We start from the raw sequence: 14,638 nt of genomic DNA on the forward strand, positions 1-14,638 counted from the left end.
AGGCTACTAGGTAATAGAAAGACGTCCCCAACTGCTGCCGATAATGCTTTACAGCGATAAGTATTGTTAAATCCATCCATCACAGCAGCAACACTCAAAGAGAAGCACCAGACTTGTTTGAAGTCAGTACCCTCTGAGCGCTGCCGCCTCTCAAGGTCGTCAGCAGCCCGCCTTGACGCACCTATATCACAGCCTCACAGGCTACGTGGGTTACCGAGTGCCCATACTGAGACAGTGGCTGATCGTAAGGCTAATAATAATCTCCTGTCACCTTACGGCACATTCCAACGGCTGGTGACCAAATTATGGTAAAGTATAAGGGCGTAATGGTGGGATGGCGAAGACACAAACTGTCTCTTATTTATTTTTCCAGAGCTCGTTGGCTGCTGGCTCCCTGCTGGCTGTTAGAGGAAGGTGTGCAGGTCTGACAAATGTGTGCTCAGTTTCAGTGGACGACCCGTATGGCTGTGAAACAGAAATACAAGAGCGTGTGCTGACGTTTGAAAAGCGCGGCGAAAACAGGGCCAATAATGGCGTCCAAATCTTGGGTTGTCGGCGGGACTCTATATCAAGGGACTCTAGGGTGCAGGACAGTTTTGGGGGAGGAAAACGCTAAATATATAAGAGGCTGAGGATGACGATCTGGTACCTTTGCTTCGGGACACGGTGGAATGACGTCATGATCTTCTAACCAATCAGCATCACTATTGACCGCTTCTTTCAGCCAATCAGGGAGCACATTGACTTCAGCCTTCATTCTCGTACTTTAAAAATATAACTAAATGTTTCGTACTTAGAATATTGTGAAAGTCAATATTTTAGATAATTTTGGATTATTATATGGTTATGAGATATATAGGGCCGTATACTGAAACATTTGGGCGCCCAAGCACAAATATTTCGCAAGACTTTCATAGGAGTTTTGGGGCATTTTCAGAGGTAGTTTTATGACCCTGGTGGTAGTCTGACCCTTCTTCTGTACAATGAACCTAAGAAACACATATTTGACAAGGCTTTCATAGGAGTTTTGGGGCATTTTCTGAGGCAGTTTTATGACCCTGCATGGTGGTAGACTGACCCTTCTCCTGTGCAGTTAACCTAAGAAACACATACTTGACAAGGCTTTCATAGGAGTTTTGGCATTTCCAGAGATGGTTTTATGACCCTGGTAGTAGCCTGACCCTTCTTCGACTGTACCATAAGCCTATACAATACCACTCATTAGAACCTGAAATAACTTCAACCCAGACGAAGCTTTAGGTAAAACAATAAAACAATCACTAGTAATAATATAATTTACTATAAAATATGTAGGTACTGGCACAAGGAAACGGTAGTATTAACAAGGCTATGGTCAACCTCTTGTACCTCCCTGAAGCCCGCGCAGGGAAGGACAGGGCAAAGGAGTGCCATTACAAAACCATAGAAGTGAAGATGGAGTATCGGGGGAAGGCTATCACGGTAGGAGACGGAGGAGAGGAAGGGAAAGGAGTATTTTTCAAGGACGCAGGAACCAGAAAAGGAAATGGATGGATTATTTTAAAGATTTCAAGAGGACCGTCAAGATGGCTCAAGATGGAAAGGAATATATTTTTAAGGACGCAGGAACCAGAAAAAGGGGAAAGGATGTGTTTTAGGGACGTAGGAGCTAAAGAGGAGTATAGGATTTCAAGGGAACGGCAGAAGGAACGAACGTAGTGTCCTTCGATGGCTCTAGAGGGAAAATGATATATCTTTAAGGACGCAGGATCCAGAAAAAGGGAAAGGATGTGTTTTAAGGACGTAGGAACTAAGGAGGAATAGGATTTCATGGGGACGGCAGAAGGAACTCCAACATCTCAATGAACCACCAGAGTATTCCAGTATTGCTCTGATATTACTAACGCCTAAGGAGGGAAAGGAAAATACGTTCAAGGATGTTCAAGCGATGTTTTTAAAGGATGTAGGAACTAAATGCATAAAGAGGGAAAGGTTTAGGATTTCAAGGGACCGGCAGAAGGAACTCACAGTGTCCTTCAACCTCAAAACCAACCTTCTGTCTGTGCCATCTAAAGTGGAGGAGACGGAGAGGGAAGGAGTCTCAGGAAGAGGAGGAGGAGGAGGAATAAGTGTTTCAGAACGTATACAAAGACTTAAGTGGAGATCGATTGAGTTTGCTCTCGATGTAAGCGCATGGAGATGACGAAGGAGGAGGAATATGTCTTAGGAGGAGGAGGAGGAGGAATTATAAGTGCGTTTCAAGACGTAGGAACTAAAGTGGGGAGGAGATCGAGGACGTTCTTGGCGTAAGTGGAGGAAGCGAAGAAGGAAGGTCCTATCCCGAAGTCTTCTCCTGCAGCCACGTCCCGATCTTGTCGTCCATATCCTTCACGGAGGACTTCACGTTTTCGTACAGGTCGCTGAAAGTCTGGTCCTTCACGACGTCAGCCTTCTCCTGCAACGAAGAAAAGAAGGTCAAATCAGGTCAACTCAGACTCGCAAAATATTGTTAAGATGAATAAATAAGATGAATTAGATGAAAAAATAACAAGAAACAAAAGAACATCAACTTAATCTGACAGAGTAAGAGTTAAGAAGAATAAATAAGATTTGATGAAAATTATGAAACAAACAATAGAACGTTAAGATGAATATAAAGAGAAAGGAGAGGGCTATATAAGATGGACGAATAAAAACGATGAATATGATGGAAAAAACAATAAAACAAAAGAACGTCAACTCAGATTCCCAAAATAAGACAAATAAAATTAATGAAATAAGATAAGTACGATAATAAGGAATTGACACATAATATATGACACTGAAAAGGCTAGAATCGGGTCATATACTCAAACATTTTGCCTCCCAAGCACACGCGCATTATTTTGACAAGGCTTTCGTAGGAGTTTGTGGCATTTCCAGGGGTAGTTTTATGATCCTGGTGTTAGTTTGACCCTTCTTCTATGCCGTGAACCTTCAAAATCACTCCTTAAAACACGATTGATCTCCTTTTCGGCCTTTGGAAATAGTTGATTGTGAGAGATGACGGAGAGGGAAGGAGTCTCGGAGGAGGAGGAGGAATAAGTGTGTTTTAGAGCGTAGAGAAAATATACCGACAGTAGTTTTTCAATGGCAAATATCCTAAACGGCTCGAGTAAGGATTTGAGGTCTTGTGTGTGTGTTTCTTACCTTGATCCAGGTCTTGACGGGGCTGATGGCGCCACGGAGGGTCTGAATGGCCTCGTTCTCGCCTGCCCAATCACGAACATCATCCATCTGTGAAAGGGAACAAAGAATACATGAGTAACCCTTGAAATGTCTCCCGCTGGTAACGTTTTCTTTCTTACGCCCGCGCGCGCGCTCTCACTCTCTCTTTTATTAATTCTCCCTATTTATTTTCATTTCATTCTCTTTCTTTCTTTTTCTTTATTTTTATTTCGTTCATTCACTAATCTATTATATCGAAAGGGAACGTATAACTATTGCTCTATTGTTTTTTTTTTTACCTTCTTAACGTCTATAATATCGGGAGGGAACGTAACTATTAACTATATAATACGTCTACAATATCTGAAGGGAACGTAATTTTCTCTATCTCTCTTTACCATCTCCTTAAAGTCGTCTACGATATCTGAAGGGAACGTAACTTTTCTCTATCTCTCTTTACCATCTCCTTAAAGTCGTCTACGATATCTGAAGGGAACGTAACTGTTGCTCTATCTCTCTTTACCATCTCCTTAAAGTCGTCTACGATATCTGAAGGGAACGTAACTTTTGCTCTCTCTTTACCATCTCCTTAAAGTCGTCTACGATATCTAAAGGGAACGTAAATATTGCTCTATCTCTCTTTACCATCTCCTTAAAATCGTCTACAATATCTGAAAGGAACGTAACTATTGCTCTACGATATCTAAAGGGAACGTAACTATTGCTCTACGATATCTAAAGGGAACGTAACTATTGCTCTACGATATCTAAAGGGAACGTAACTATTGCTCTACGATATCTAAAGGGAACGTAACTCTTGCTATCTCTAACTGTCTCTCTCTTTTCACCTTTTCCTTCACGTCGCCCACGATATCTGAGGGCGTCTTGGAGGGGATGGAACTGAAGTAGCTGGTGACAGGCCTGAAGAACTGCTTGATGGCGTGCAGCGTCTTGGAGCCTCTGGAGATGAAGAAAAGAATGAATGCTGGAGGGGATCTTAACCCGGTAGCTGCTGGGGTCATGTTTCTTAGGTTAGGTTAGGTTAAAGGCCCCTCTAAATAAAATAATGAAAAAGAAACATCACTCACGCAAACCATTTCATAATATATATCAACGCATGTGTGATCAGTTTATGCATCATCAATTTTGGGAGGTTTATATCATGGCAGAAATTTGGCCCATCGCTGGTACACGGTAAAGCCACAAATTTGGCCCGTCGCTGGTACCGGGTTAAGATCATGAGTTGGGGGTGACGAGCGAGGCGAGCATGCGCAGGTGGGGGATTTTTTTAAATTTTTTTATATCAAGCACTTTTAGGGGTATTTTAGAGGCCTCCCTCCTAGAAATTGCCGCCTTGGAATGTAATAGTAGTGAATGCGACGCTTCTGAGTTAGCGTGAAAGAAGAAAACGAAGAAAATTAAGAACAAGAAAACCAAAGCGAAAGAGAAGGAGGAGGAGGAGGAGAAGGAGGAGGATAAACAAATCTGACATTCCTGAAACAGAGAGGAGAGCAGGAGGGAGAAGAAGAAAAGGAAGAAAAAGAACAAGAAAGCCACAATGAAGAAGGAGGAGGAGGAGGTGGAGGAGGAGAAGGAGGAGGATAAACAAATCTGACATTCCTGGAACAGAGAAAAGAAGAAGAGCAGGAGGGAGAAGAAGAAAAAGAAGAAAATAACAAGAAAGCCACAATGAAGAAGGAAAAGAGGAAAAGGATAAATAAATCTGACATTCCTGGAACAGAGAGGAGGAAGAGCAGAAGAGAGAAGAAGAAAAGGAAGAAAAGGAACAAGAAAGCCACAATGAAGGAGGAGGAGGAGGAGGAGGATAAACAATAACAGAGCGTGGAAGAGTAGGAGACAGAAAACAAGGAAGAAAACGTAGATTAAGAAAATGAAGGAGGAAGAGGAAGAAGAAGAAAAGAAGTTAAAACAATGAGAGTTAAACATCCAAATCTAATATTCCTGAGACAAACAGATAATGATTGAAACTGTCAAGGGAAAAAGAGAAAGAAAGGGCGAAAGAGAAAGTGGGGAAAGACCACAGCATCCCAGGGGAGAAATTAGGCTATTAGTGACTTGCTAATGACTAGAAAGATCCCGAACTGGTTAAGGGGGGAGGGAGAGCAGGGAGGGGAGGGAAGAAGGAAAAGATAGATGAATGGGCATGTGCTTGTTGGAACCGATTTTGACGAGGATAAGCAATAAATGAAAATGATAATGATAATAATATAAATAAAGAAAGGTGAAAGGAGTGGGAGAATGTGTTTATGGAATTGATTTTGACGTGGATAAGCAATAAATGATAATGATAATGATAACAATAATAATAGAAATAAAGAAAGGTGAAAGAAGTGGGAGAATGTGTTTATGGAATTGATTTTGACGTGGATAAGCAATAAATGATAATGATAATGATAATAATAGAAATAAAGAAAGGTAAATTGAATTGATTTTGACGTGGATAAACAATAAATGATAATGATAACAATAATATAAATAAAGAAAGGTGAAAGAAGTGGGAGAATCTGTTTATGGAATTGATTTTGACGTGGATAAGCAATAAATGATAATGATAATAGAAATAAAGAAAGGTGAAAGGAGTGGGATAATATGTTTATGGAATTGATTTTGACGTGGATAAATAATAAATAATAATAATGATGATGATGATAATAATAATAATAAAAATAATACTACTCACCCAGACTCCTCCTCTTGGTCGGACACAGGGCTTGCGTATACGAGGGCGGCGGACAGCACCAGCACCACCACAGCGATCATCCACGACGCACGCATCTTGCCTGAGAACATGTATACCTTTGTTACTCCATACTTTCGTGATCTCGGCTTGCAACAAATGGAGAACACAAGAGAAAGGAGAGTTTATGAATGAGGGGGAAGGGACAAAACTATCATATTGACTTTAATAGTTCCACGGGGGAGTGAAAATACGATACAATACAATACTACAGTGCAATACTACTAACACAATAAGTACTGACAGGAAGGATCCAAACCTACCCCAGGAACTCCCTTGTTAACCCCATATAACCTGTGTACTCAGTTACCTTCCTGCTCCCCTCGCCATCCATGTATTCTTCCTCTTCTTCCTCATCCTTTTTTTTTGTGTCCATGGCCCTATTACAATTTTTATCTTCCTCTTCCTCCTTTTCTTCTTCCTACTTCTGCTTCCTCCCCTATCGCATGTTTTTTCCTTCCTACTCTTATCCGTTCTTCTCCTTCTCCTCGTCCTTCATTTTTTCGTCCATGCCCTTCCTTCTATTCTTCCTCCTTCATTCATTTTGGTTCTTATCGCACACTTTTCCTTCCTACTTTCCTTCTCTTCTTCCTACTTCTACTTCTTCCCCTATCGCATGTTTTTCCTTCCTACTCTTCTCCTCCTCCTCGTCGTCCTCGTCCTTCAGTTTTCGTCCATGCCCTTCCTTCTATTCTTCCTCCTTCATTCATTTTGGTTCTTATCACACACTTTTCCTTCCTACTCCTCCTCCTCCCCCTCTTCTGTTTTCCTCGTCCTTTGTTCCCTAATCTCTTCCTGTGGTCTTAAACTTTTCCTCCTTTGCTCAATTATCTTTCTGGCTATAGCCGGATTTATCTATCTCATATTGCCTCTCTTTCTTTCTTCTTCCTTTACGGATAATCTTTTATATTTGACTCTTGTTTGGGTTTATATTAATTTTTTGTTCTTTATTTTTCATCGATTCCTTTTCCTGGACTTCCCTTTCAATGTCTACCAAAGCACAAATAGCCTACTCATTACGACTTGCTGGCATTTCTTTTTTTTATTCTTCTTTATTTACTGTCATTTATTTATTTTATCAAAGGGACTCTTGTTTGGGTCTACCTTATTCTTTTCCCTTCCCCTATAACTCCCCTGTGAATGATCTAAGTAAATACCCGAGACCACTGTTATAATTATGAGGTCCGTCCCGTCTTTTCATGAACTGTTTTGTGACCATAGGGATAGTTTTTTTAATATAATATCAATCGGTTTAGTACAAGATTCACTCTCAGTCTTTTAAGCTTGCCAGTCCCAGCATGATCTCAACCCCTCACTCTCTTACGCTTAAATGCTTTACTGATTACCCTTCTTATAGCATTTCCTTTCCCGGCAAGTTATTCAGCGCGCAAGACTCGTGTTTATTCACCGCCAGTCCCTCCCGTCCAATTCTCAACCATATTCGTCGCTCTAATCTCATCTTTTTTCCTGACACACGCCTCCCAGTGCCCTTTCACCCTTGCCCGCTTGCCAAGGAGCACATTAGGTATGACAGTCTCGTGCGTACGCAAAAAGAAAGCAACTGGATTTATGGTAAACGACATTCTCCTCCTCCCTCTCACTTCGTACGCGAGCGAGACTTTGTTATTGTTTCTTGTATACGACTTTGCATGTTCTTAAACGTATCGAACTCACAATACAACTATTTCCCAAGGCCACAGAGAAGATTAACCGGGTTTTCATAGGTGATTTTCCCGTTCGTGGTGCAGAAGTCGGGTCAGACTATCACCAGCATCACAAAAGTCCATGAAAACCCCAGCAACTTCTACGAGAGGCTTTTCAAACAGATATAATGACCACAAAGAAGATTAACTGGGTTTTAATGGGTCAGTTTCCCCGCTCATGGTGCAGGAATCGGGTCAAACTATCGCTAGGATCACAAAACATGCTTTATGACCCTGGTGGTAGTTTGACCCTTCCTCTGTACCGTGAACCTCAAAAAACGTCTGAGAACACCGACCATAGGATTTTGTTAACTTACAGGTGTGTGAAAGGATTAGGAAGAGGGCAGGTGTTGTGAACCTATTGGAACAAGGGGCGAGGGAGGGAAAGCGGCTGTGGGCGGCATAAATAAGAGGCTGGGTGAAACTTACTGCAGCCTAGGAGAGAGAGAGAGAGAGAGAGAGAGAGAGAGAGAGAGAGAGAGAGGGGTAAAGTAAGCAGGGAAAAGAAATGTAGTGAGTAAATAAACGAAAGAAAGAATGAGAGAGAGAGAGAGAGAGAGAGAGAGAGAGAGAGAGAGAGAGAGAGAGAGAGAGAGAGAGGTAAAGTAAGTAGGGAAAAGAAATGTAGTGAGTAAATAAACGAAAGAATGAGAGAGAGAGAGAGAGAGAGAGAGAGAGAGAGAGAGAGAGAGAGAGAGAGAGAGAGGAGGGTAAAGTAAGCAGGGAAAAGAAATGCAGTGAGTAAATACGCGAAAGGAGAGAGAGAGAGAGAGAGAGAGAGAGAGAGAGAGAGAGAGAGAGAGAGAGAGAGAGAGAGAGAGAGAAACCGGAGCACCTAACTGTACCTCGGGGCTGCTTGCGGTCATAGCGAGCGAGGAACTTAACCCAACAACAAGGCTTATCTAGTAGGTGCTGGAAATAGAGAGGGTGGAAAGCAAGTAGAAAGCCCTTTGTTCCTGCTTGCGTGCCTGTGTGTTTGTTTAAAAATGGTGGTGCTGTTGATGTCCAGGGAAAAAGGAAGAAAAAAAAAGTAAAAAAATAGGAAACTGAATGAACGAGAGAGAGAGAGAGAGAGAGAGAGAGAGAGAGAGAGAGAGAGAGCGTTTAGGTGAAAAAAAGTAAAGAATGTAAAAAAAAGTAAGAGGAACGGAATATGTAAGAGGAACGGAATAAAATAAGAGGAACGGAGAAAAAGTAAGAGGAACGGAGAAAAAGTAAGGAGCGAAAAAGTAAGAGGGATGAAAAAAAGTAACGAGCTAAAGAGGAAAAAAGTAAGAGGAACGAAAAAATGAGGGCGAAAAAAGCAACTTAAGAGGAAGCGAAAAAAGTATGAGAAACGGAAAAGTAAGAGGAACAGAAAAAATAAGAGCAACGGAAATTGTAAGAGGAACGAAAAAAAGTAAGAACGGAAAAAAAGTAAGAGGAACGGAAAAAAATGGGAGGAACGGAAAGTGTAAGAGGAACGGAAAGTGCAAGAGGAACGAAAAAAAGTAAGAACGAAAAAAAAGGAAGAGGAACGAGAAAGAGTAAGAGGAACGAAATCAAAGAGGAACGGAATCAAAGAGGAACGAAATCAAAGAGGAACGAAATCAAAGAGGAATGAAATCAAAGAGGAACGAAATCAAAGAGGAACTAAATCAAAGAGGAACGAAATCAAAGAGGAATGAAATCAAAGAGGAATGAAATCAAAGAGGAACGAAATCAAAGAGGAGCGAATTAAATCAAAGAGGAATGAAATCAAAGAGGAGCGAATTAAATCAAAGAGGAATGAAATCAAAGAGGAACGGAATCAAAGAGGAACGAAATCAAAGAGGAATGAAATCAAAGAGGAGTGAAATCAAAGAGGAGCGAATTAAATCAAAGAGGAATGAAATTCAACACTAACCAAATGAGCTCCTTTCTTTTCACAACAAGTCTTATCTAGGTGTTGTAAATAGAAAGAATAGAAAGCTCTTTGTTCCTGCTTGCGTGCCTGTGTGCTTGCTTATATGGAGGTCATGTGGCTGTCAAGGGATGGACGATCGATCATTTATTTATTTATTTATCTATTACTATTATTATTTTTTTTAAGTGCTGCTCATATCACCGGTAGGCTCTCTTGGACGGCCCCAGTTCGATAGTGGAGCGGTCGAATTGCTATTTATAGTGGCTACCGGGATTGCGTTGGAAGCGCTTGAATAAAAAAAAGTATATGAGGAACAAAATTGAAGAGTAACTGATGGTTCTCTCTCTCTCTCTCTCTCTCTCTCTCTCTCTCTCATCTTCTTTTTTTCCTTTTTCCCTTTTTCTCTTTCGTGATATGTTCTTCCCCTCCATCGTTCTCCTCTTTTTCCTCCCCTACCATTCTACGTTTTAGTAAAGGAAATCTTATCTAACAGGTTCGTTATATACCTACGCAGTTCCAAAGGCGTGTCGCAATGTATGGGATGAACGGTCAAGAAATCAAAACTCAAGTATGCGTTATCGCCTAGGTCATTCACTGATAAGACCATAACATAAGAACATAAGGAGTCTGCAAGAGGCCGGTTGATTGGGGTCACGGATGAACGGGATTTTACAGGTTACTATTTTCAGACGCTTCCGCCAATCACATCAACTATTTTCAAAGGCTACAAAGTAGATTAGTCGGGTTCTAATTGGTGTTTTCTTAAGTTAATAACACGATAGAAAGGTCAAACTAGCATCTCATAAAACTACCCCTGGAAATGCCCAACACAACTCCTACGAAAGCCTTGTCAAATGTGTGTGTTTAAGCGCCGAAATGTTTGATTAAGAATATGTTAAGATATAGATATGAAAGGAATAACACATATACACAGACGCACACACTTATTTACTTACACACACACACACACTTACTTATCTACTTACACACACACACAAGCCTGAAAATACAGTCCCAAAGTCTTAGCAATGTATGTATGTGTGTGTCCCGGAATGCTTGTGAATGGTAACCTCAAAATCTACTTACAGTTATTCAAGGCGAGGGCAGGACGGGCAAGGGGTCACGCTTTCTCCTAGGCTCGCTTTCTGTAGTAGTGTTCAATCCACGCGACTCTGCCCTTATATACGTGGTGCTGATGATGACGATGATCATTACCACCGCTCCGTGCGTGACTCATCTACCGTTTTGACGAGCACTAAATTTCGCTAAATGGCATATCACGTGCAAATAGACTTTCCTGGTGTAGATTCGTGGGTTTTTGGATGATTCTAGGTATATTAAGGTACAGTAGGTAATTAGGTTTTGTTTTTTGTGTTTATTTGAGAGATTAAATCATGTTCGCGTAAGTAAAATCAAACCAAAAGGCTGAGGTGACTGAGTGATGTGTGGAGTCTCGAAGGTGGTTGGTCGTCCTCGGCTGCACGGCATGACGTCACCCTCAGCTTCCGGGCCAGTCATGTCACAGCTTCCTAGAAACGTCCTGCGCCTCCTCCTTGATCCTTGAAACCAGCATGAAACTACAACACACTCCTTGGGTCACATTCTTAAACATTTCGGCGCCCAAGCAAGTCATGAATCACGTCAGCCACTATAAATAAAATTCGCCTGCTCAACTAACGGGATATGGGGTCGCTGAAGGGGCCCCTCAAGACAACCTATATAGCACAAAGAAAATAATAACAATAATAATGAAAAAACGACATATGGTTTTCGTAGGAGTTCTGGGCATTCTCAAGGGTAGTTTAATGACCCTTACGGTAGTCTGACCCTTCTTCTGTACCGTGAACCTAAAGGGGCCGGTAGATTTCACTGAAGGACGACGGTATTACTCACCATCATCATCATCAGCAATAACAAGAAACAAAGGAGAACCACGCCAGCGGAAATCGTGGTTTGACTGAAGATCCACGGAAAATATGCCCAGTGTAATATCCTCTTAAAGGAGCGCTCAGTAAAACCCGATGAATCTCCTTTATGGTCTTTGAAAATAGATGCTGTAGGAGGCGAGGGTGTCTGATAATAGCGACCATACACTGAACTCATGACACAACGCACGCACGCAATCACGCACTAAGGTAAATGACAGCACTGTGAACCTAAAAGAGCGCTCAGTAAAACCCGATCAACCTCCTTTATGGTCTTTGAAAATAGAAGATGTAGGAGGCGAGGGTGTCTGATAATAGCGACCATACACTGAACTCATGACACAACGCAAGGTAAATGACAGCACTGTGAACCTAAAAGAGCGCTCAGTAAAACCCGGTCAATCTCCTATTTAGTATGTGAAAATAGATGATGTAGGAGGCATCGGCTTCTGATAATACCGACCATACACTGAACTCATGACACAACGCACGCACGCAGTCATGCACTAAACAGGAGGTAAATGACAGCACCATGAACCTAAAGAGCGCTCAGTAAAACCCGATCAACCTCCTTTATGGCCCTTGAAAATAGAGGAGGCATCGGCGTCTGATAATAGCGACCATACACTGAACTCATGACACAACGCACGCACGCAGTCACCCACTAAACAACAGAAGGTAATTGACTCTTTCCGTTATTAGGTAACACTCGAGAGGGATAACTGAGGCAGTGTGGACATGTGATGAGATAAATGGAGATTGAGAAACGGTGCGAAGGTTTTAAGAACACGTATATTATTATAGACATTAACAACAAAAAAAATGCATGTAACTTTTTTTTTTAATATTATTAGTTTGCAGTCAAAAAGTGAAAACTGAGATTATATGGACACGTTATTGTTATTACTATTATTATTATTATTATTATTATTATTATTATTATTATTATTATTATTATTATTATTATTATTATTATTATTATTATTATTTTTTTATCGTCATCATCATCATCATCATCATCATCAGTAGTAGTAGTAGTAGTAGTAGGAGTAGTATCTAGTAGTATCTAGTTGTAGTACACACACACACACACACACACACACACACATACACACAGCATCATTCTAGAACTCTTATCTCCAAGTCCCGTCTGAAAGGCCCAACACATCGGACTTACCCACGAATGAGATCATAACTTAAGAGGAATTGAAATTGGTTGCTGGGAGCGGCTGCAACTACCCCTAACAAGAAAGATAAACATTACATAACAAAAGACATAAGAACACAAGGGGACATTTTCTTATTAAGCATTTTGTCACTCAAGCACACGCATTCGGCAAGGCTTTCATAGGAGTTTGTGCCGTTTCCAGAGGTAGTTTTATGACCCTGGTGGTAGTTTGAATCTTCCTCTGTATTATGAACGTGAAAAAACACTCACGAGAACCCGATTAATCTCCTTTTCGACATTTGGAACATTAAAACATAAGGAGTCTGCAAGAGGCCGGTAGGTCTATACAAGGCAACTCCTGTGAACTTAACCCCACCTAACCTTACTATGCATGAATTTATCTATTATTTTTTTTATAATGTATCTATCGTACTGGCACTCACTACATGACTGCCAAGCCTGTTGCACTCATTCACCACTCTGTCAGTAAACCTATTCTCGCCAATATCCTCGTTGTATGTGAATTTATCCAACTTAAACCCATAGCTACGTGTCCTACCCGGCTCTCTTACCATCAGAACCTTATTAATATCACACCACATGACTGCCAAGCCTGTTCTAATCATCCACCACTCTGTTAGTAAACCAGTTCTTGCCTATGTCCTTGTTGAATGTGAATTTATCCGACTTAAACCCATTGCTACGTGTCCTACCCGGCTCTCTTACAAAACCTTATTAATATCACACCACATGACTGCCAAGCCTGTTCTAATCATCCACCACTCTGTTAGTAAACCTATTCTCGCCAATATCCTCGTTGTATGTGAATTTATCCAACTTAAACCCATTGCTACGTGTCCTACCCGGCTCTCTTACCACCAGAACCTTATTAATATCCCACCACATGACTGCCAAGCCTATTCTAATCATCCACCAATCTGTCAGTAAACCAGTTCTTGCCTATGTCCTTGTTGAATGTGAATTTATCCAACTTAAACCCATTGCTACGTGTCCTACCCGGCTCTCTTACCATCAGGACCTTATTAATACCACACCACATGACTGTCAAGCCTGTTCCATTCATCCACCACTCTGTCAGTAAACCTATTCTCGCTAATATCCTCGTTGTATGTGAAATTATCCAACTTTAACCCATTGCTACGTGTCCTACCCGGCTCTCTTCCCATCAGGACCTTATCAATATCCTCCTTATTAAAGCCCTTCATCCATTTATAAACCTCGATCTAGTCCCCTCGCACCCTTCGCCGTTTTAGTGAATTCATGATTAAGTTAGTTATTGCTTCTCTGGTAGTTGTTATTTTTTCTCTTTTATTTATTTATTTATTTATTTGTATTTATATATTTATTTATTTATTTTAGTACGTGATTTTGAGTACGTCGCATCATCTCATACAAGCTCTCTCTCTCTCTCTCTCTCTCTCTCTCTCTCTCTCTCTCTCTCTCTCTCTCTCTCTCTCTCTCTCTCTCGACCTTCGTAACATATCCTTTTTATTTTTGTACCCTGAGGACAAAATGATTGTTCTCTGTACACCATCACGACCCTTGCTGTGTGTGTGTGTGTGTGTGTGTGTGTGTGTGTGTGTGTCATGGTAAATCTTCATCATCATCATCATCATCATCATCATCATAAGCTATTCTACGTACTATAAGTTTTCTCTATTACATGTTATTGTGATATATCCTGCTATGGCTAATGATTTAATTTATCTTAAACTGCTTATTTGGTCTGTTCGCCCTTTCTCTCTTTAGATATCAATGTTTTTATATCTATTTTTCTATCTATCTATCTGTCTATCTAGCTATCCCTCTCTTGTGGCTTAGAAAACAACGAATACAAGGGCCTTGCAGTGACTCACCCTCTATCTATCTATCTATGTATCCGTTTAATTGTCTATCTATCTATCTCTCCCTTTTTGTGGCTTAGAAAACAACGGATACACGGGACTGTGACTCACCCTCTTCATGTAACAAACCGGATGAACACTCACACAC

General features: G+C 41.0%; 1 protein-coding gene and 1 long non-coding RNA gene across 2 annotated transcripts; both read right to left on the reverse strand.

The window, feature by feature from the left end:
* Window positions 1–1,281: 1,281 nt before the first annotated feature.
* On the reverse strand, window positions 1,282–10,764 carry LOC127002880 (uncharacterized). Its single transcript, XM_050869131.1, has 5 exons — window positions 10,619–10,764; window positions 5,888–5,987; window positions 4,035–4,146; window positions 3,169–3,255; window positions 1,282–2,434 (listed from the first exon to the last, which is right to left on the reverse strand). The coding sequence occupies exons 2-5, from the start codon at window positions 5,980–5,982 to the stop codon at window positions 2,315–2,317; spliced, it is 414 nt and encodes a 137-aa protein (XP_050725088.1). The 5' UTR covers window positions 5,983–5,987; window positions 10,619–10,764; the 3' UTR covers window positions 1,282–2,314.
* LOC127002881 (uncharacterized) lies at window positions 3,371–4,028 on the reverse strand. Its single transcript, XR_007756636.1, has 2 exons — window positions 3,885–4,028; window positions 3,371–3,699 (listed from the first exon to the last, which is right to left on the reverse strand). It is a non-coding gene; the product is annotated as an uncharacterized LOC127002881 (long non-coding RNA).
* Window positions 10,765–14,638: the final 3,874 nt, after the last annotated feature.

The sequence above is a fragment of the Eriocheir sinensis genome, chromosome 24 (assembly GCF_024679095.1).
Source record: "Eriocheir sinensis breed Jianghai 21 chromosome 24, ASM2467909v1, whole genome shotgun sequence".
In the NCBI taxonomy this organism is placed as follows: Eukaryota; Metazoa; Arthropoda; class Malacostraca; order Decapoda; family Varunidae; genus Eriocheir; species Eriocheir sinensis.

What these genes read in the sequence shown, in the direction of transcription:
- LOC127002880 (XM_050869131.1), bottom strand. Translation starts at nt 5,982, where the DNA reads ATGCGTGCGTCGTGGATGATCGCTGTGGTGGTGCTGGTGCTGTCCGCC. An exon ending in GACCAAGAGGAGGAGTCTGG is followed by an intron (nt 4,147 to 5,887) that starts GTGAGTAGTATT and finishes CTTCATCTCCAG; the next exon opens with AGGCTCCAAGACGCTGCACG. An exon ending in CCGTCAAGACCTGGATCAAG is followed by an intron (nt 2,435 to 3,168) that starts GTAAGAAACACA and finishes TCTTCGTTGCAG; the next exon opens with GAGAAGGCTGACGTCGTGAA.